At 39.1% G+C, this 20,161-nt stretch overlaps 1 protein-coding gene across 4 annotated transcripts in view; it reads left to right on the top strand.

Annotated features, from left to right (window-relative positions):
* The window catches only part of prx (periaxin), a 38,919-nt gene extending 20,390 nt beyond the window's left edge, over positions 1-18,529 (top strand). For 2 of the 4 annotated variants that reach the window (NM_001442242.1, NM_001442243.1), the window contains exons 2-7: positions 2,229-2,278; positions 2,380-2,487; positions 2,564-2,689; positions 4,580-4,745; positions 4,977-5,170; positions 5,286-18,529. In NM_001442242.1, coding sequence (NP_001429171.1) covers positions 2,229-2,278; positions 2,380-2,487; positions 2,564-2,689; positions 4,580-4,745; positions 4,977-5,170; positions 5,286-17,483 — 12,842 coding nt within the window. In that variant the 3' untranslated portion in view covers positions 17,484-18,529. The remainder of the gene's footprint in view (positions 1-2,228; positions 2,279-2,379; positions 2,488-2,563; positions 2,690-4,579; positions 4,746-4,976; positions 5,171-5,285) is intronic. The other 2 variants (XM_088651275.1, XM_087292617.1) reach the window with 2 other exon arrangements.
* Positions 18,530-20,161: the final 1,632 nt, after the last annotated feature.

Genomic DNA, 20,161 nt, shown 5'->3' with positions numbered 1-20,161 from the left:
GCCAAATGAGGAATGAGAACCATGCAGATTGAGAGAGGACACCGTTTGCAGGCCTACAGCACTAACCTGATGGCAACTTGATCTATGTTGAGACATGGCTATTTTTTAGTCTCGTATAGATACTAACAGCGCTGTTCATATAGTGATGTGGGCTTTATGATTGCCAAATCACTGGAAAGCACTAAGTTATATCACAAAATAAGTTTGATCATGTGAAGCACATTTGAGACATGTTCCTGCTTATCACAGCCATGCAGCAATGCAAGTGATGTATTCGGTAACACTTTATAATAACTACACACTGTAAATCATTTATTAAGCATTAGCAAATAGTGAATTCCTTATCTATTAAGCATTAACTCTACATTAATAAGCGTTAGTAAGCAGTTTATAACTTCAGCTACATATGCTCTATTCTTGACTTATTTATACATTATATTTATAATGTGCTTAATAATTGTACTTTCATACTTTGCTAATGATTTATTTTTCTTGACTAAATTAAGTATCGCATTATTTACAAACCATTTGTATGTAAGAGTTGAGGGTTTTTAGAATAATTCAGAACGAGTTAGTAAATGATTAATAAACTATTAAAATCAACGTTTATATATCTTATTATTCAGGCATATATTAATGGTTACTATGTATGTTAATAAATGCTATATTAACTCAACTTCATCTAGTTTTGTGACCTAATCTAAAGTGAGGACTATTCATGCTTTATAAATCCCTTATAAATGACAAATAAAGGCTCAGTTAAATTCTAAACAGGAAAAATGACATTATTCATTCATATTCATTTAAAGATATACAAATAAAACTGTACTTCAAATCAAAAATAAATCTTTGCAACCCTATCTAAAATAACATCACTATAGAGTTTAAACATTGCATCTTATTATATTGTTAAATTATTATATTGTTGTTGTTTTATCCAGTTTTATGTCGTATTTTGACACTCCTGTTATTTTGCAATGTTTAAACTTTACAGTAATTTTACTTTTTAGAAAGATTATAGTTCATTTGATTCTGAGCCTTTCATTGTCATTTATAAAGGATTTATAAAGCATGAATAGTCCTCACTTTAGATTAGGTCACAAAACTGCATGAAGTTGAGTTAATAAAGCATTTATTAACAAATTAGCTAACTATTAGTATATGCCTGAAAAATAAGATATATAAACGTTGATTTCAATAGTTTATTAATCATTTACTAATTCAATCTGAATTATTCTAAAAACCCTCAACTACTCTCAAGTACAACTAGTTTGTAAATAATGCAATACTTAATTTAGTAATGAAAAATAAATTAACTAAGTATGAAAATACAATTATTAAGCACATTATATAGGTGCTTATAAGTCAAGAATAGAGCATTTGTAGCTGCAGTTATAAACTGCTTACTAACGCTTATTAATGTCGAGTTATTGCTTAACAGATAATGAATTCACTAGATGCTAATGCTTAATAAATGAATCATATTGTGGAGTTATTATAAAGTGTTACCATGTATTCAGTTGTGAAATTAGAAATCATTTCCTTTCAAATTCAAGCATGCAGATATACGAGCAGGTGTAATCTGCAATGTGCGACACCACATCAACTGTGATTGTATCTCACGAAACGCTTGTAGTCTTTCAGAAATATTAATGACATTTCTAGCAACCAGTAAGAAAACTGTAACTCGAATGCAGCTACAACTCGAACCCCCTTCAAAATCTGAATGGTTGGATATTGTATCTGAGTGTGGATACCATAGACTGTAAGATATATGGAAGCAGAATCCGTGACGTCACCCATAGGTTTCTGAAGAGCGCAAAACAAGCCACAAGTGCCCTTTAAAGGTTAAAGAAGTGCACTTTAAAATACTTCAAAAAATTTACCCTTGCAAAGCAACTTTATCTAAATTCATGGATATTGAGAATACTTGCACATTTTGTAATATACATGAGGAAGACTTATCTCATCTTTTCTATAACTGTGATGTCTCTCTTAAATTTTGGAATGATCTTAGTGACATGTTATTTGGGCAAAGAAATGTTAATTACAAACTATCTTTAAAAGATGTCATTTGCACTTTTTCGCACACAAAAAGAACATTCGAGTATGTTGTTAACTTCTACAGTTAACTTTTTTAGATGTACAAATACCAACCCAAATGTCTTATTTTAGATGATTAGCTTTAACGGATGGCTGCTGACATTAAAAACCTGCTCCAATTTCAGACTCTGACAGAGAGGACAGTCATGGGAATCCAGAAGCCAGAGTTTCACCTGTAGGTAGCCACTTGACAAACATTGATGTCTCCACAGCTAATAAGTGTTGGCTTTTATTTGACTAAATGTATCTCTGTTTTGTTTGCAACTTCACACATAGATAAACAACAAAAGACGGTCTCCCCCCTCAGACAAGCCTCCCTTTGGTCCTCATCCAAGTACACACCACAGCATTTCCACTGACGAACAGGACAGCCCAGAACGGATTGTAAGTACTATGAAGTCGAAGCTCAGTGTGAGATGTGGACACATCTCTTCATCTTAATTCCACATTTGCTTCCCAGGTTCAGAAGGAAAAACTCCATGCAGAACTAAAACAAGTTTTGAGTCAGAAGAGAAACCAGCTTAGAGACACCCAATCCACTTCCACAGACATGGATGAACCATCCAGGACAGACAGTAAAAACGAGGTAAGAATTAAAACATCACAACCTGAACTGCTCTTGAAATGACAACACAGAGCTAAGACACTGAGTCCATGTAAAATATGAAGGGATACCACTCAGAGCATAAGGCCACAACATACTCATGGGATGTGGTGTCATTCCTCTCTTAAGGCAAACATTTCAAAAGTTGTCCCTTGAGGCCCACTGTCCAGCAGAATGTAGATCCAATCCTAATTAAACACACTGGTTAACCTGCGGTTGTCTATTGAACTAAAGAGAAGAAATGGACTGGATATGTTTTTCACAACAAAAATGTTGTGCATAGAGATGGTCAACCTCTGTCCTAAAGGACCGCTGTCCTACAGAGTTTAGCTCCAATCCCAATCAAACAAACCTCCCTGTAGGTATCTAGTGATCTTCAAAGTTTGGAAGACTATGATTAGCTTGTTCAGGTGTGTTTGATTAAGGTTAGAGCAAAACTCTGGAGTTAGGTAAAAATGAAGTTAAGAGCCAGCTCCAAATGGGTAGAACTAAGACGGTACTCACACTATGTACAGTTGCCTCAAACCGAGCCAAAGCACACTTGTCCCCCCTCCCGTCTCCGTTTCGCCGAACAGATCCGCCACTTTTGGCGCTTATAAACAATCATAAAGCCCTCGTGCTGCAGGAATGAGGAGGATTGCTGAAGGTGCGGAGATGTCGTGCAGTGAGGGATTTGCATCTTTAATAAACTACAGCAGTTTGCATTCACTGAACAGTAAGATTGATTAATAATCCATATAAAACAGCCCCTTAAAAGTCACGTCTCTCTTTTAGTTTTGGGCTTTGGTGCGTTTTGCACTCACACACAAGCGTACCGCTACCGCGCCAAAGCCCAAGTGAACCACGCTCAAGCCCACCTCTTCCAACCGGGCCAGGGCCGGCCAAGTGAACCGTGCCTGAGCCCGAATCAGCGCACTCACACTTCTCAAACGATCCGGGAAACGGGCCTGGGCACGGTACGGATAGCATAGTGCGAGTAAGCCCTAAAGCTCCAAGTGGTCTGTACAAACCTCCTAGTGCATTTGATTTATTAAATTAATGTCTTTTAAGTGACAAGACTTACTGTGTTTTATAAAAGTCTACACCTACCCAAAGCCTAAACCTACTCCTTACAGCAATGAAAAACTGTAATTATTATAGAAAAGTGTCACAAAATTAACGTTGTAATTAATGTTGTAATAATAATATGTATTTATGTGCAGTGATTTATACTTCAAACTCTGCAGGGCAATGGTCCTACAGGACAGAAGTGGCCTGTCCCTTCCTTCCTTAGAGCCACACCTACCCATTATATAATCATGGAACAATGGTAGTTCAAAGCAGCTTTTCACCTAGAGAAACCTTTTCCAAACTTGTTTCAAACAAAACCGGGTTTGGGGGGGGGGGGGGGTTGTTTTTGTTTAGTTTTGATGGTTTTAAAAAGAAGTCACACCAGTTACTTTAAACTGAATTACATTAGGGCCTTTAGTGTTATGCAAAATTACTTGGAACTTAGAAATCTTTAGGATATAGCCCAAATCTGGTTAGCACCTGGATTGGAGGCCACCTAGGAAAACAAAGTTGCTGTTGGTAGTGGTGTTGGTGAGGCAAGAAAGGGTGCTCACTCAGGGGTCTTCATGGATCAAAATGTCACAGTATATGAGATGTTAAACCAAGTCCTGACTCTCTGTGGACAATAAAAAATCCCATGGTTCATCCAGTAGGGATGTGATCCAGTGACCTGGCCAAAATTTCTCCATCGGCCCTTACCCATCCAGTGATTTGCTATAGTTGGGGTGTACTGAGCGCACTGGGGTGGATGCTGCACACTAGTGAAAATCTGTTTTTGTAAATGAAATATCTTAACTCTAAACCTTTACTAATCTACTTCAGGCAGAGAAGGATATGCAGTTGTCCGAGCTTGTGGAAGTGGTTGTTGAAACCGAGGCTGAAGTTGGAGCCAGTGGTTACAGTGTGGTTGGTGGAGGGGAGCGAGGCATCTTCATCAAAGATGTCTTAAAAGACTCCCCAGCAGCGAAGCACCTCAGCCTACAGAAAGGTACCAAGGGACTGTATTTTACATTACAAAGAGCAATGTCAAATACACTTTAAAGACTTGAGCCACTGTCCTTGAAAAGACAAGTAGGAGTAACCCCTTTGACCTCAGAATTCTCAAATGAACATCATCTTCATGTAAATACAGGTGTACTGAATGTGTTGCGTGATGTAGTAAGAATGCTAAGACAAATCATGTAAATTCTGAATAATTTTTGGTGATGTGTTATTGCAGGAGATCAACTTCTAAGTGCCAGGGTGTATTTTGATAACGTGAAATATGAGGACGCATTAAAAATTCTTCAGTGTGCAGAACCCTACAAAGTGTCCTTCTTTTTGAAGAGGACTGTGCCAGAAAGTGAAGTCAGCATACGTCCAGGTGCACAAACTCTTGATCTCAGAGGACCTAAGGCCAAGATGCAAAGAATGGTACATGCTGAAATATTGATATACAATAGAAAGACCTTTTAACCATCATCAGTATTGCATTTATTTAATGATTAAACAGTAGAAACTAGAAGGAATGATAACCTTTTTCTTGCAGAGCGTCAAAAGTGTGAAACCATTCAAAACCAAGAAAAGGAGAGGAGGAAGATTTGGATTGAAAAGACTGAAAGAGAATAAAAAAGCAAGAGAACGGGCAGAGCTGGACATTGAGGGCTTACATGGTAGATCAGACCTCAGTCCTGTTGATGTTGAGTTTGTTTTCCCAAAGTTCAAATTGAGGAAAGGTGGGAAATCCACTGCAGGTGAATCCGGACATCTGGAAGGCATGATCACTGGTGGCAAGAAGAAGAGGAAGATCCGATTTCCAAAATTGAAAGGCACAGATGCTGCTGTCAGTGAAGGGAATGTTAATGTAGATGTTTCAACACATGAGAAAGAGGGCTCTGGGGCAAAGCTGAAGGGCAGGGCAAAGGGTGCAAAATTTGGAATGAATTTCCCCAGATTGAAAAAATCTAAATTAGATGTAAAATCTTCAAATGATAATGTTGAGGTGAAAGAACAAGAGGCCAAATTAAAACCTCCCTCAGTAGACTGTGATTTCAACATAACTCAGGGCAAAGCTGAAGCTAATGCTCCTAATCTTGAGGTTGGTGGGAAAGGAAAAGGAGAGGGTCCTGAGATAAAGATGACAAAGATTAATCTGGATGTCTCAGATCCAAAGATGACAATCCCAACATTCAAACTGCCAAAGGTAAGACTTTCTTGTCATTCAGATGAAATTGATGGAGAGGCAAGTAAACAAATTGGCACAACTGAAAGTAAACCTAAAATGACAAATATTGACATCAAAACACCAACAGTAGATATGGACGTGAATATCCCAAAGTTTAAAATGGAAGATGTTGAAGGAACAAAAATCAACACACACAAATTTGACCCATCATTACCAAAGCTAAACCTTGATGCAAAGCAAATATTTGGAGATGAGATTGATGGATCCATGGTCAAAAAGCATGAGATTTCTCTTCCCAAACTTGACATTGAAGTCCCCGAGATAAACACATCAGATGTGGACATAGTTCTTCCTAGATTAGACGTGAGTGCAAAGAGCATTGATTCTGGGGGGCGTGTAAGTACAGGGGCAAGTTTTAAAATGACAAAATTAGACATCTCTCTTCCAAAAGTAAAATCTCCTGAGGGTGAGGTCACACTTGAAGGCCCTGGAGCAAAAGGTGGAAAATTTCACAAGCCAAATATCAGTATTTCATTACCAAAAGAGAGAACAGCAGAAGCAAATATAGGTCATTCTGAGAAAAAAGCAAATGTAAAAATGCCCCAAATAGATATTTCCCACCCCGAAATTTATTTACCACAAGGGCAAATTGATATTGAAGGGCCTAAAGGTGAAGCAAAGGTTGATATTTCGAATGAAATGACAGAGAGGGGTGCAGATATTAAGGGTCACTTTGATAAAGGGGGAAAGTTTAAAATGCCCGCAATAGATGTGTCCCTACCTAATGTGAAATTACCTGAGCATACCATTGCTGAGGGGCCAGCAATAAAAGAAGGAAAATTTAATATGCCATCATATGACACAGAAGGAAATGTTGAGGTTGGAGATCTGTCTGCAAAAGGGGGCAAATTCAAGATGCCACATCTAGATGTTTCACTTCCAAAGATGAATTTATCGACAGGTGAAATAAAAATTGAGGATTCGGGGGTCAAAGGTGAGAAAAAATCTTTACCAAAAGGAAAAGTAGAGGCTGGTGTTGAGGTTCAAGGTTATTCTGGAAAAGCAGAGATGCCTCAAATTGATGTTAAAGTGTCACTGCCAGAGGGTAAGGATATTAATGTTAAAACCTCTGGTAAACGTGAAAAGGCTGAAATGCCAAAGGTTGATATATCTCTCCCTGCGGTGAATTCTCCTGGTGTTGAGATTTTCTTGCCAAAAATGTCACCAGAAAGTGACATCAGTATTGAAGTGCCCGATAGTCATATCAAAAAAGGAGGAAAGTTTCAAATGCCCAAAATAGACCTTGCATTCCCAAAGATTAAATCAAGACCCGTGGAAGTAAATTTGGAAGGACCTGAGGTAAAAGGAGGTAAAGTTTACAAACCTTCCATAGACATTTCTTTGCCTAAAGATAAAACCAAGACACACTTTGAAACAGAAGGAAATTCTAAAAGTGGTATGAAACTTAAAATGCCAAAAATGGATAATTCACTACCAAGAGCAAAAGCTCCTGAAGGTGAAATGAAAGTTGAAGCAAAAGAAGAAACAATTGATATTAAGAGTGGAAAGTTTCACATGCCCTCTACATACATCACTCTGCCAGAAGCAGGAACTGGAGGTCATCTAGATGTTGAAGGACATGGAAAAAAAGGTGGGAAATTTGAAATTCCTAAAAATGATGTTTCCTTGCCTAAATTAAAACCATCAGAGGCTGAAGTCATAGTTGAATGTCCCGATATTCAGGGTGGAAAGGTTCACATGCCTTCTATAGACATCACTCTACCAGTTGGAGGAGTAGGAAGTGATCTAGATGTCAAAGGAAACAAAAGTAAAGGAAGAAGGTTTGAAATGCCCAAATTTGATGTTTCCTTGCCTAAACTAAAAACATTAGGGGCTGAAATCCATGTTGAAGGTCCTGATCTCAAAGGTGGAAAGTTTCACATGCCCTCTGTGGATATCTCTCCATCAAAAGGAGGGGCAGGAGCTGATGTAGATGTTAAAGGACGTGGAGGAAAAGGAGGACAATTTGAAATGCCCAAATTTGATGTTTCATTGCCCAAATTAAAACCATCTGAGGCTGAAGTTAACATTGAAGGTCCCGATATCAAAAGTGGAAAGTTTCACATGCCCTCTCTAGATATCTCTCCACAAAGAGAGGGAGCAGAAGGTGATGTAGATGTTAAAGCTCATGGAAGAAAAGGAGGAAAATTGGAAATGCCAAAATTGGACGTTTCCCTGCCTAAATTTAAAGCTTTTGGAGCAGAAATCAACACTGAAGATCCCAATATCAAAGGTGAAAAGCTTCACATGCCCTCTTTAGATATCTCTCTACCAGGAGGTGATGTAGATGTTGAAGAGTATGGAGGAAAAGGAGGAAATTTTGAAATGCCAAAGTTGGATGTTTCCTTGCCTAAGTTTAAACCATCTGGGGCTAAAATTAATGTTGAAGGTCCCGATATCAAAGGTGGAAAGTTTAACATGCCCTCTGTAGATATCTCTCTACCAGGAGGTAAAGCTGGAGGTAATGTAGATGTCAAAGCTCATGGAGGACAAGGAGAAAAATTTGAAATGCCAAAATTGGATGTCTCCTTGCCCAAATTAAAAACATCAGGAGGTGAAATCAACATTGAAGGTCCCGATATCAAAGGTGAAAAGTTTCACATGCCCTCTGTAGATATCTCTCTACCAGGGGGTAGAGCAGAAGGTGATGTAGTTGTCGAAACTCATGGAGGACAAGGAGGAAAATTTGAAATGCCAAAATTGGATATTTCCTTGCCCAAATTTAAACCATCTGGAGCTAAAGTCAATGTTGAAGGTCCCGATTTCAAAGGTGGCAAGTTTCACATGCCCTCTCTAGATATCTCTTTACCAAGAGGTGGAGCAGAAAGTGATGTAGATGTTGCTGGACATGGAGGAAAAGGAGGAAAATTTGAAATTCCAAAATTGGATGTCTCCTTGCCCAAATTAAAACCATCAGGAGGTGAAATCAACATTGAAGGTCCCGATATCAAAGGTGGAAAGTTTCACATGCCCTCTGTAGATATCTCTCTACCAAGAGGTGGAGCAGAAGGTGATGTAGATGTTGAAGGACATGGTGGAAAATTTGAAATGCCCAAATTTGATATTTCCATGCCTAAATTTAAACCATCTGGGGCTGACGTCAATGTTGAAGGTCCCGATATCAAAGGTGGCAAGTTTCACATGCCCTCTTTAGATATCTCTCTACCTGGAGGTAAAGCTGAAGAAGGTGTAGATGTCAAAGCTCATGGAGGAAAAGGAGGAAAATTTGAAATGCCAAATTTGGACGTTTCCTTGCCCAAATTTAAACCATCTGGAGCTAAAGTCAATGTTGAAGGTCCCGATATCAAAGGTGGAAAGTTTCACATGCCCTCTGTAGATATCTCTTTACCAAGAGGTGGAGCAGAAGGTGATGTAGATGTTGAAGGACATGGAGGAAAAGGAGGAAAATTTGAAATGCCCAAACTTGATGTTTCCATGCCTAAATTTAAACCATCTGGGGCTGACGTCAATGTTAAAGGTCCCGATATCAAAGGTGGAAAGTTTCACATGCCCTCTGTAGATATCTCTCTACCAGGAGGTAGAGCTGAAGGTGATGTAGATGTCAAAGGACATGGAGGAAAAGGAGGAAAATTTGAAATGCCCAAATTGGATGTCTCCTTGCCCAAATTAAAACCATCAGGAGGTGAAATTAACATTGAAGGTCCCGATATCGAAGGTAGAAAGTTTCACATGCCCTCTGTAGATATCTCTCTACCAAAAGGTGGAGCAGGAGGTGATGTAGATGTTGAAGGACATGGTGGAAAATTTAAAATGCCCAAATTTGATGTTTCCATGCCCAAATTTAAACGATCTGGTGCTGACGTCAATGTTGAAGGTCCAGATATCGAAGGTGGAAAGTTTCACATGCCCTCTGTAGATATCTCTCTACCAGGAGGTGGAGCTGAAGGAAATGTAGATGTCAAAGGATATGGAGTAAAAGGAGGACAATTTGAAATGCCAAAATTGGATGTCTCCTTGCCCAAATTAAAACCAGCAGGAGGTGAAATTAACATTGAAGGTCCCGATATTGAAAGTGGAAAGTTTCACATGCCCTCTGTAGATATCTCTCTACCAAAAGGTGGAGCAGGAGGTGATGTAGGTGTCAAAGCTCATGGAGGAAAAGGAGGAAAATTTGAAATGCCCAAATTGGATGTTTCCTTGCCCAAATTTAAACCATCTGGAGCTAAAGTCAATGTTGAAGGTCCCGACATCGAAGGTGGTAAGTTTCACATGCCCTCTATAGATATCTCTTTACCAAAAGGTGGAGCAGAAGGTGATGTAGATGTTGAAGGATATGGAGGAAAATTTGAAATGCCCAAATTTGATATTTCCATGCCTAAATTTAAACCATCTGGGGCTGACGTCAATGTTGAAGGTCCCGATATCAAAGGTGGAAAGTTTCACATGCCCTCTTTAGATATCTCTCTACCTGGAGGTAAAGCTGAAGGAGGTGTAGATGTCAAAGCTCATGGAGGAAAAGGAGGAAAATTTGAAATGCCCAAATTGGACGTTTCCTTGCCCAAATTAAAAACATCTGGAGGTGAAATCAACATTGAAGGTCCCGATATCAAAGGTGAAAAGTTTCACATGCCCTCTGTAGATATCTCTCTACCAGGGGGTAGAGCAGAAGGAGATGTAGTTGTCGAAACTCATGGAGGACAAGGAGGAAAATTTGAAATGCCAAAATTGGATGTCTCCTTGCCTAAATTAAAACCATCAGGAGGTGAAATCAACATGAAAGGTCCAGACATCGAAAGTGGAAAGTTTCACATGCCCTCTGTAGATATCTCTCTACCAGGGGGTAGAGCAGAAGGTGATGTAGGTGTCAAAGCTCATGGAGGAAAAGGAGGAAAATTTGAAATGCCAAAATTGGATATTTCCTTGCCCAAATTTAAACCATCTGGAGCTAAAGTCAATGTTGAAGGTCCCGATTTCAAAGGTGGCAAGTTTCACATGCCCTCTCTAGATATCTCTCTACCAGGAGGTGGAGCAGAAAGTGATGTAGATGTTGCTGGACATGGAGGAAAAGGAGGAAAATTTGAAATTCCAAAATTGGATGTCTCCTTGCCCAAATTAAAACCATCAGGAGGTGAAATCAACATTGAAGGTCCCGATATCAAAGGTGGAAAGTTTCACATGCCCTCTGTAGATATCTCTCTACCAAGAGGTGGAGCAGAAGGTGATGTAGATGTTGAAGGACATGGTGGAAAATTTGAAATGCCCAAATTTGATATTTCCATGCCTAAATTTAAACCATCTGGGGCTGACGTCAATCTTGAAGGTCCCGATATCAAAGGTGGAAAGTTTCACATGCCCTCTTTAGATATCTCTCTACCTGGAGGTAAAGCTGAAGGAGGTGTAGATGTCAAAGCTCATGGAGGAAAAGGAGGAAAATTTGAAATGCCAAAATTGGACGTTTCCTTGCCCAAATTTAAACCATCTGGAGCTAAAGTCAATGTTGAAGGTCCGGATATAAAAGGTGGAAAGTTTCACATGCCCTCTCTAGATATCTCTTTACCAAGAGGTGGAGCAGAAGGTGATGTAGATGTTGAAGGACATGGAGGAAAAGGAGGAAAATTTGAAATGCCCAAATTTGATGTTTCCATGCCTAAATTTAAACCGTCTGGGGCTGATGTCAATGTTGAAGGTCCCGATATCAAAGGTGGAAAGTTTCACATGCCCTCTTTAGATATCTCTCTACCTGGAGGTAAAGCTGAAGGAGGTGTAGATGTCAAAGCTCATGGAGGAAAAGGAGGAAAATTTGAAATGCCCAAATTGGACGTTTCCTTGCCCAAATTAAAAACATCTGGAGGTGAAATCAACATTGAAGGTCCCGATATCAAAGGTGAAAAGTTTCACATGCCCTCTGTAGATATCTCTCTACCAGGGGGTAGAGCAGAAGGAGATGTAGTTGTCGAAACTCATGGAGGACAAGGAGGAAAATTTGAAATGCCAAAATTGGATGTCTCCTTGCCTAAATTAAAACCATCAGGAGGTGAAATCAACATGAAAGGTCCAGACATCGAAAGTGGAAAGTTTCACATGCCCTCTGTAGATATCTCTTTACCAAAAGGAGGCGCAGAAGGTGATGTAGGTGTCAAAGCTCATGGAGGAAAAGGAGGAAAATTTGAAATGCCAAAATTGGATATTTCCTTGCCCAAATTTAAACCATCTGGAGCTAAAGTCAATGTTGAAGGTCCCGATTTCAAAGGTGGCAAGTTTCACATGCCCTCTCTAGATATCTCTCTACCAGGAGGTGGAGCAGAAAGTGATGTAGATGTTGCTGGACATGGAGGAAAAGGAGGAAAATTTGAAATTCCAAAATTGGATGTCTCCTTGCCCAAATTAAAACCATCAGGAGGTGAAATCAACATTGAAGGTCCCGATATCAAAGGTGGAAAGTTTCACATGCCCTCTGTAGATATCTCTCTACCAAGAGGTGGAGCAGAAGGTGATGTAGATGTTGAAGGACATGGTGGAAAATTTGAAATGCCCAAATTTGATATTTCCATGCCTAAATTTAAACCATCTGGGGCTGACGTCAATCTTGAAGGTCCCGATATCAAAGGTGGAAAGTTTCACATGCCCTCTTTAGATATCTCTCTACCTGGAGGTAAAGCTGAAGGAGGTGTAGATGTCAAAGCTCATGGAGGAAAAGGAGGAAAATTTGAAATGCCAAAATTGGACGTTTCCTTGCCCAAATTTAAACCATCTGGAGCTAAAGTCAATGTTGAAGGTCCGGATATAAAAGGTGGAAAGTTTCACATGCCCTCTCTAGATATCTCTTTACCAAGAGGTGGAGCAGAAGGTGATGTAGATGTTGAAGGACATGGAGGAAAAGGAGGAAAATTTGAAATGCCCAAATTTGATGTTTCCATGCCTAAATTTAAACCGTCTGGGGCTGATGTCAATGTTGAAGGTCCCGATATCAAAGGTGGAAAGTTTCACATGCCCTCTGTAGATATCTCTCTACCAGGAGGTAGAGCTGAAGGTGATGTAGATGTCAAAGGCCATGGAGGAAAAGGAGGAAAATTTGAAATGCCAAAATTGGATGTCTCCTTGCCCAAATTAAAACCATCAGGAGGTGAAATCAACATTGAAGGTCCCGATATCGAAAGTGGAAAGTTTAACATGCCCTCTATAGATATCTCTCTACCAAGAGGTGGAGCAGGAGGTGATGTAGATGTTGAAGGACATGGTGGAAAATTTAAAATGCCCAAATTTGATGTTTCCTTGCCCAAATTTAAACGATCTGGGGCTGACGTCAATGTTGAAGGTCCAGATATCGAAGGTGGAAAGTTTCACATGCCCTCTGTAGATATCTCTCTACCAGGAGGTAAAGCTGAAGGAGGTGTAGATGTCAAAGGACATAAAGTAAAAGGAGGAAAATTTGAAATGCCCAAATTAGATGTTTCCTTGCCCAAATTAAAAACATCTGGAGGTGAAATAAACATTGAAGGTCCTGATATCGAAGGTGGAAAGTTTCACATGCCCTCTGTAGATATCTCTTTACCAAAAGGTGGAGCAGGAGGTGATGTAGGTGTCAAAGCTCGTGGAGAAAAAGGAGGAAAATTTGAAATGCCCAAATTTGATGTTTCCTTGCCCAAATTTAAACGATCTGGAGCTGACGTCAATGTTGAAGGTCCAGATATCGAAGGTGGAAAGTTTCACATGCCCTCTGTAGATATCTCTCAACCAGGAGGTGGAGCTAAAGGAAATGTAGATGTCAAAGGGCATGGAGTAAAAGGAGGACAATTTGAAATGCCAAAATTGGATGTTTCCTTGCCCAAATTAAAACCATCAGGAGGTGAAATCAACATTGAAGGTCCCGATATCGAAAGTGGAAAGTTTAACATTCCCTCTGTAGACATATCTTTACCAAAAGGAGGAGCAGAAGGTGATGTAGATGTCAAAGCTCATGGAGGAAAAGGAGGAAAATTTGAAATGCCCAAATTGGACGTTTCCTTGCCCAAATTTAAACCATCTGGAGCTAAAGTCAATGTTGAAGGTCCCAACATCGAAGGTGGAAAGTTTCACATGCCCTCTATAGATATCTCTCTACCAGGAGGTAGAGCTGAAGGAGGTGTAGATGTCAAAGGGCTAGGAGGAAAAGGGGGAAAATTGCCAAAATTGGATGTTTCCTTGCCTAAATTTAAACAATCACGGGCTGAAGTCAATGTTGAAGGTGCTAATATTGAAGGTGGATGTTTTCAAATGCCTTTAATAGATATTTCTCTTCCAAGAGAAGGAGCAGAAGGTGATGTAGATGCCAAAGGACATCCAGGAAAAGGAGGAAAATTTAAAATGCCTAAATTGGACGTTTCTTTGCCTAAATTTAAATCACCAGGGGCTGAAATCAATGTTGAAAGTCCTGATATCAAGGGCGAAAATTCTCACATGCCCACTATTGATATCTCTCTCCCAAAAATTAAATTAGAATGTGAAACCGATGTTGGGCTAGAGAAAGAAGACATCTCAGTACCTAAAATAATCCATGGTGCCAGAATGAGTGATATAAATGTCCCTGAGGTAACTTTAGGTGGCAACATTAAACTACCCACTGTGAAATTACCAACTGTTGACATATCTGCTCCTAAGGTTGATCTGGACTTTTCTCTTCCAAAGGCAAAGAGCACTGACAGAGAAAATGTTGAACTTCTAAAGGCAGAGGATGGAAGGCCGTCATCTGGATCAAGTTTTGATGTTCCAGAGGTCTCTTTAAAATTGCCCAAGATTTCCCTCCCAAAATTTGGCAGAAAATTAAAAAGTGGAGACAAATTGGAATTAGAAAGTCCAGGTTTATCTATAGATTTGGACACGCAACTAACATCGCCCTCAATAGAAGCCGATGGCAAAATGAAGGAGGACAAAATCAAAATGCCATCAAGTGGAACGGCTAAAAAGGATATTGAAATAATTGGTCCTAATGCTGAAATCATGATACAGGGAAGTACTGGGGAAATTACAAAACCAGAAATAAAAATGGAGAGTCCTGATGACAAGGCCAAATACAAGCTCAAGTTCCCCAAATTTAAGACAACCATTCCAAAACCAAAGCTCAAAGATGTAGAAATGGACATGCCTGCAGTGGATGGCAAAGGAAAGGTCAAAATACCAGCAGTTGAGATATCACTGCCAACAGCAAATATCCCAGATTGTGAGGTATTGCTTCCAAAAACTGAAGTTGATGTGTCTGAAGCAGATATCAGAGGTTATGAGGGCAGTTTAAAAATCCCTAAGATGCCAACTATTGACATATCAGTTCCAAAAGTGGATGTTTCCTTACCTAGAATAAAACTGCATGAACCAATGGACTCAAGCTCGTCTGACCTAAACATTGAATGTAGTAAGGGTACATCACATTTTCCACATGTAACAATCCCAAAAGTAGACCTTTCACTTCCTCATGGAAAAACAGGCGATGCAGATAACCATGAGGTGGAAATAAGAAAGAGGGGTAAATTAAGAATGCCAGAAGTAGAAATATCATTACCTCATGGAAAACATAACACATCTAACAATGACATGGAAATTAAAGGTGAAAAACTACAAATTTCAGTGCCCACTGTTGATCCCGATTTAGACATTTCAGTTAAAGAGAGCAGATTGAAAATGCCTACGATAGATTCATCGCTACCTCATGGAATCAAAAGAGAAAGTCAAGTGCCATATTCAGAACAAGAAGGTGCAAAAATAAAAATGCCAATAGTTGATATATCGCTTCCTAATGTTAAACATAAAGATGGAATAAAACTACCAACAGTAGAGATCTCATTACCTCAAGGCCAAGTAGAAGATACTGATATTCCTGAACCTAGAGAGTGTGGAAAAGAAGGGAAATTCAAAATACCTAATATCGATAAACCAAAAGTTGATATATCATTACAAGGACAACAAGAGGCAACAGAAAAAACTGAGGTCAGAAGACAAAGTGGACACATTCAATTACCAAAAATAACAATGCCTAAAGTGGATATATCATTACCGCATCATTACCCCAAAACAGTTGACCCTGAGGCTTCAGGATCTGTGGGAGTAGACACTGATAAAATCCCCAAAGTACATATAGGAATGTCTAAAGATGCAGAGTTGTCTGATGAGGATAAAACGTTGACAATGCAAACTACAGATATAGAGATCCCTGGTGCAGACCTAGGGCTGGATCTTGACTTGTCGAAAAAAGGAAAAAGGAACAAAAAGAATAAAAAGAAGAATGAACCGCAAGATCCAAAGGGGCCAAAAGTTAAAGGGTCTAAATTTAATATCGGAATGCCAAAAGTAAAGGTATCTGCATCAGGAACTGACATAAACAAGACTGAGAAAGGAGCTGATGCGAACTTAAAAGCTGATTTACAAGCACCAAAAATTCCTGAAATTGATTTTGACATTGGCACAGCCCAAGTTGAAACTAACTTTTCTGAAGGAGACAAAAAGCAGAAAATCAAAATTCCAAAGTTTGGGATACCTCTCCCTTCTTTAACGTCACCTGAAGCCAACATCACGCCACTTCAGATAAAAGGTCACTCAATACCTGTAGACTCTGAAGTAGAATACGAGGGCCCACGTTTGCCAAAGGTAACGAAAGCAGTCTTTGTCATGGTGAATCCACAAACGGAGAGCTCTGCAAGTGCAGCTGGTGAAACAAGTGCCGAAATCGAAAAAGAAAAGCTCAAGCAGACAAAGATCACAATGAAGCAGAGTTTTGGCAAGTCAACAGAAAAGGGGAAAGCAATACATTACGGAGAGGAGGTTGAATTTGAAGGAAAGTCAAAAACTGGAAAGCTTAAGTTGCCCAAAGTCACATTTTCATCAGGCCAAAAAGGATCGTTTGATGTAACACCAAGTGGGTCTGATGATGGAGCAAGTCCAAGTCTAAATGGCGGCGACAAAGATGAAAGAGCAAAGTTTGGGAAGCTTAAATTGCCCAAGTTGGAGTTTTTCTCACCATATTCAAAAGACACAGAAGAGGAACTGGAAATAAGCATGAGGAAAGAGACCTCATGGGAACTCAAAGAGACCAAGGAGACAAAGACGACATCAAGCACAATGTCTTTCCCAGGTCTTAAGAAGAAACCAGGGAAGGATGAGGAGGTACAGGAGATTGGCACTTTAGTGTCCTCAAAAGCACGGACTGAAATGTTGGCAGAACGGGAGGGATCAGAGTCGCCAGCACACATTGAATCAGCTGGATTTGTCTCTTTAAAGAAAAGTGAAGAAAGAGAGGAGACGACATGGTTCAAAGTACCCAAAGTAACCCTCAGTCCCCATTCTACCGGCATCCTTCACATCACTCCAGAAAGCTCTCCGAAAGCAAGCAAGTCCTCTATTCCTGGCTCTAGTGAGCAAGCCTCTGGAGGTTTCTATGTGAAGATGCCAAGCGTTGAATATTTGACCCAGGAAATGTCCTCGGAGCATACGACAAGCAAAACAGAGGGAACTCGTACTGTAGTGACTAAGATGACAAAGTATACAGAAACAAAAACTAGCAGCTCCAAACAATAAGCATCTCAGTTACTGAATAGGTAGGGAAATATATTGGCTCAAATATATTTTTGCAAAAATGATTTGTTCTATTAGGCCAGGGGTGTCCAAACTTGGTCCTGGGGGGCCGGTGTCCTGCAAAGTTTAGTTTCAACCTCAATTAGACACCTGAATCAGCTAATCAAGCTCTTAGTAGGTATACTAGAAACTCCCAGGCAGGTGTGTTGAAGCAAGTTGGAACTAAACTATGCAGGACACCCGCCCTCCAGGACCCTGATTTAGGCAAACACAGCAAATATGTAGTTACAAACAGTATTATTTATTTATTGTAGACCTTATTTTCATGTTTTGCCACTCTGTATGACACTTCGAACTGATATATTTGTAAAGATCTGTCTCAGATCACACATGTACACATGCATTACACATGCCCAGACCCAAAGATATTTAAAGACATTGAATTTATTTTGGTTTTTGCGTTTCTTGTGCAATCCTGGCACCGTATGCCATTTATATTGAAGAGTTTTAAAGCATTTTGAAAATATTATATTGCTTTTTTTTGATGCCTGGTTTGTTTCTGTGGTTTTTGGGTGTTGTTATGGAATTGTGTTTATTTTAGATATTATTACAAATATATGTACTATTTTTACATATTTATATGCACGATCTGTACAGAAAAGACACACAAAAAAGCTTGTGATGTTGAGTACTTTTGTGATGCACATTTTTGTGACTTTTAAATACATTAAAAAAAATACAACGATTTCTCCCTTTACATTTCTTGTGAAAAGCTGTACCAGACAGCATTTCTATTCACAGGGAAGGCTCTGAATTGAAAACTTTGAGTGTGATTTTTTTTTCTTGTATTTTATTTTTTAAACTTAAACCTATTTGTTGTTTTGGTTGTAGAAGTAGCCTAAACGTCAGCTGTTTTATATGTATATTTAAGGTTTCAGTACTGAACTGCATGTTTGTAATGTGTTGCTTTTCTGAAACCGTCATTTTGAGGATGCTTATCTCTATCTAATGCAAAAATAGAACACTTAAATAAAACGTTAACATTATAATCAGTTGTAGCTTATTTTTCCTGATCCTTTTCCTTATTCATTTGCACATAATTCCACTAGTGTGGCATCGCTAACGATAAACAGTCCATTCCAGGGATACAGCAGGCATAACAATGAACACTACTCAACATTGCAACATACAGTAATACTGAACACACACAAAATGTTTTGTGACTAATAAAAATAACATCCAGATGAAAAAACAGTGGAAATTCTGACTTCAAAAATAGTGCAGCTTAGTGCGGCTTAGTCCCTTTACTCATCAGGGGTCGCCATAGCGGGATGAACCACCAACTTATCCAGCATTTGTTTTACACAGCGGACGCCCTTCCAGTTGCCCTGTCCACTCATTGACACCCATACACCACTGCCAGTTTGGTACATTTAATTCATCTATAGCACATCTCTTTGGATTGTGGGGGAAACGAGAGCACCTGTTTTCATTATTATACCTTTAAAAATAAAACTCTTGTTGTAGCAACACAATGTACTGTGATATAGGTGACATATCAAAGATTATCATTTGTAGTGATAATTTGGGTGACACAGTGGTTAACACTGTCGCCTCACAGCAACAACATCACTGGTTCAAGCCCCGGCTTGGCCATGTGGTGTTTCTGTGTGGAGTTTGCATGTTCTCACGTTTTGACGTGGGTTTTCTTCGGGTGCTCCAGTTTCCCCCACAAATCCAAAGTTATAACTGACACATGAACAAATAGTCATAATATTTAGACTTTTTTGGAACTGAAATGTTTATTATCCTTCTATCAAGATCCATTTTCATGCCATATAGATGTTTTTATGAATGTATTATGTGTTATATTGATATATCAGGCCTTTTGGTAACTTTTATTTGCTCAAATTAGTTTTAGTTACAAAAAAAAATGTTTTACCCATAACGTTTTGATAAAATAGAACATTTTAGGATGATTGTCTTGGTTTATTTTTTACCCTAAAGATTTTAAAATCTTTTTTATTTCAGATTGAGAGGTGTAATAGCAGTTTCAGACAATTGTTAATGCAAAGACAGACCTTACACCTCGCATATGAGAAGTGATTGCATTTTTATTTTCTTTTGCGCTTTAGGACTTCCATATCTATCTATCAAATGTACAAAAAATACAAAAGCAAGGGACGTCAAGGTGCTATAATCATTTAGTGAGGAAATTAAAATTGAGAAGAAATTTGGGTTGGGATGAGATGTAATTCTTTGTGATTTAACAGGCTTAGTGTAATTATACTTTTACTACTTCATATTATTTCAGTTGTGTTCAGAATTGTGAATGTATTTGTCTGAATCATGTTGACGAGGAAAAAATATCTTTAATATATTGATGCAAAATTTTAGCACTATCACTTTGTTGTTATAACATAGCCTAGTTGGATTGGCGGTGGTGGTGGTGGTGGAACCTGCATACCCCTCAGTAAATGTGTAGTTGTGCTCCTGGGTGTTTCCCAATGTTGAGTTGCGGCTGGAAGGGCATCCACTGCGTAAAACATATGCTGGATTAGTTGGCAGTTCATTCCGCTGTGGTGACCCCTGATTAATAAAGGGACTGAGCTGAAATGAAAATGAATGAATGGATAAATGAATGAAAATAAACATGTTCACCTAAATTTTGACATTTTCCT

Source organism: Danio rerio, chromosome 18 (genome assembly GCF_052040795.2).
Source record: "Danio rerio strain M-AB ecotype USA chromosome 18, GRCz13ab, whole genome shotgun sequence".
Taxonomy (NCBI): Eukaryota; Metazoa; Chordata; class Actinopteri; order Cypriniformes; family Danionidae; genus Danio; species Danio rerio.
The sequence above is the reverse complement of the archived record's forward strand: the minus strand, read 5'-3'. Positions and strand labels throughout refer to the sequence as shown.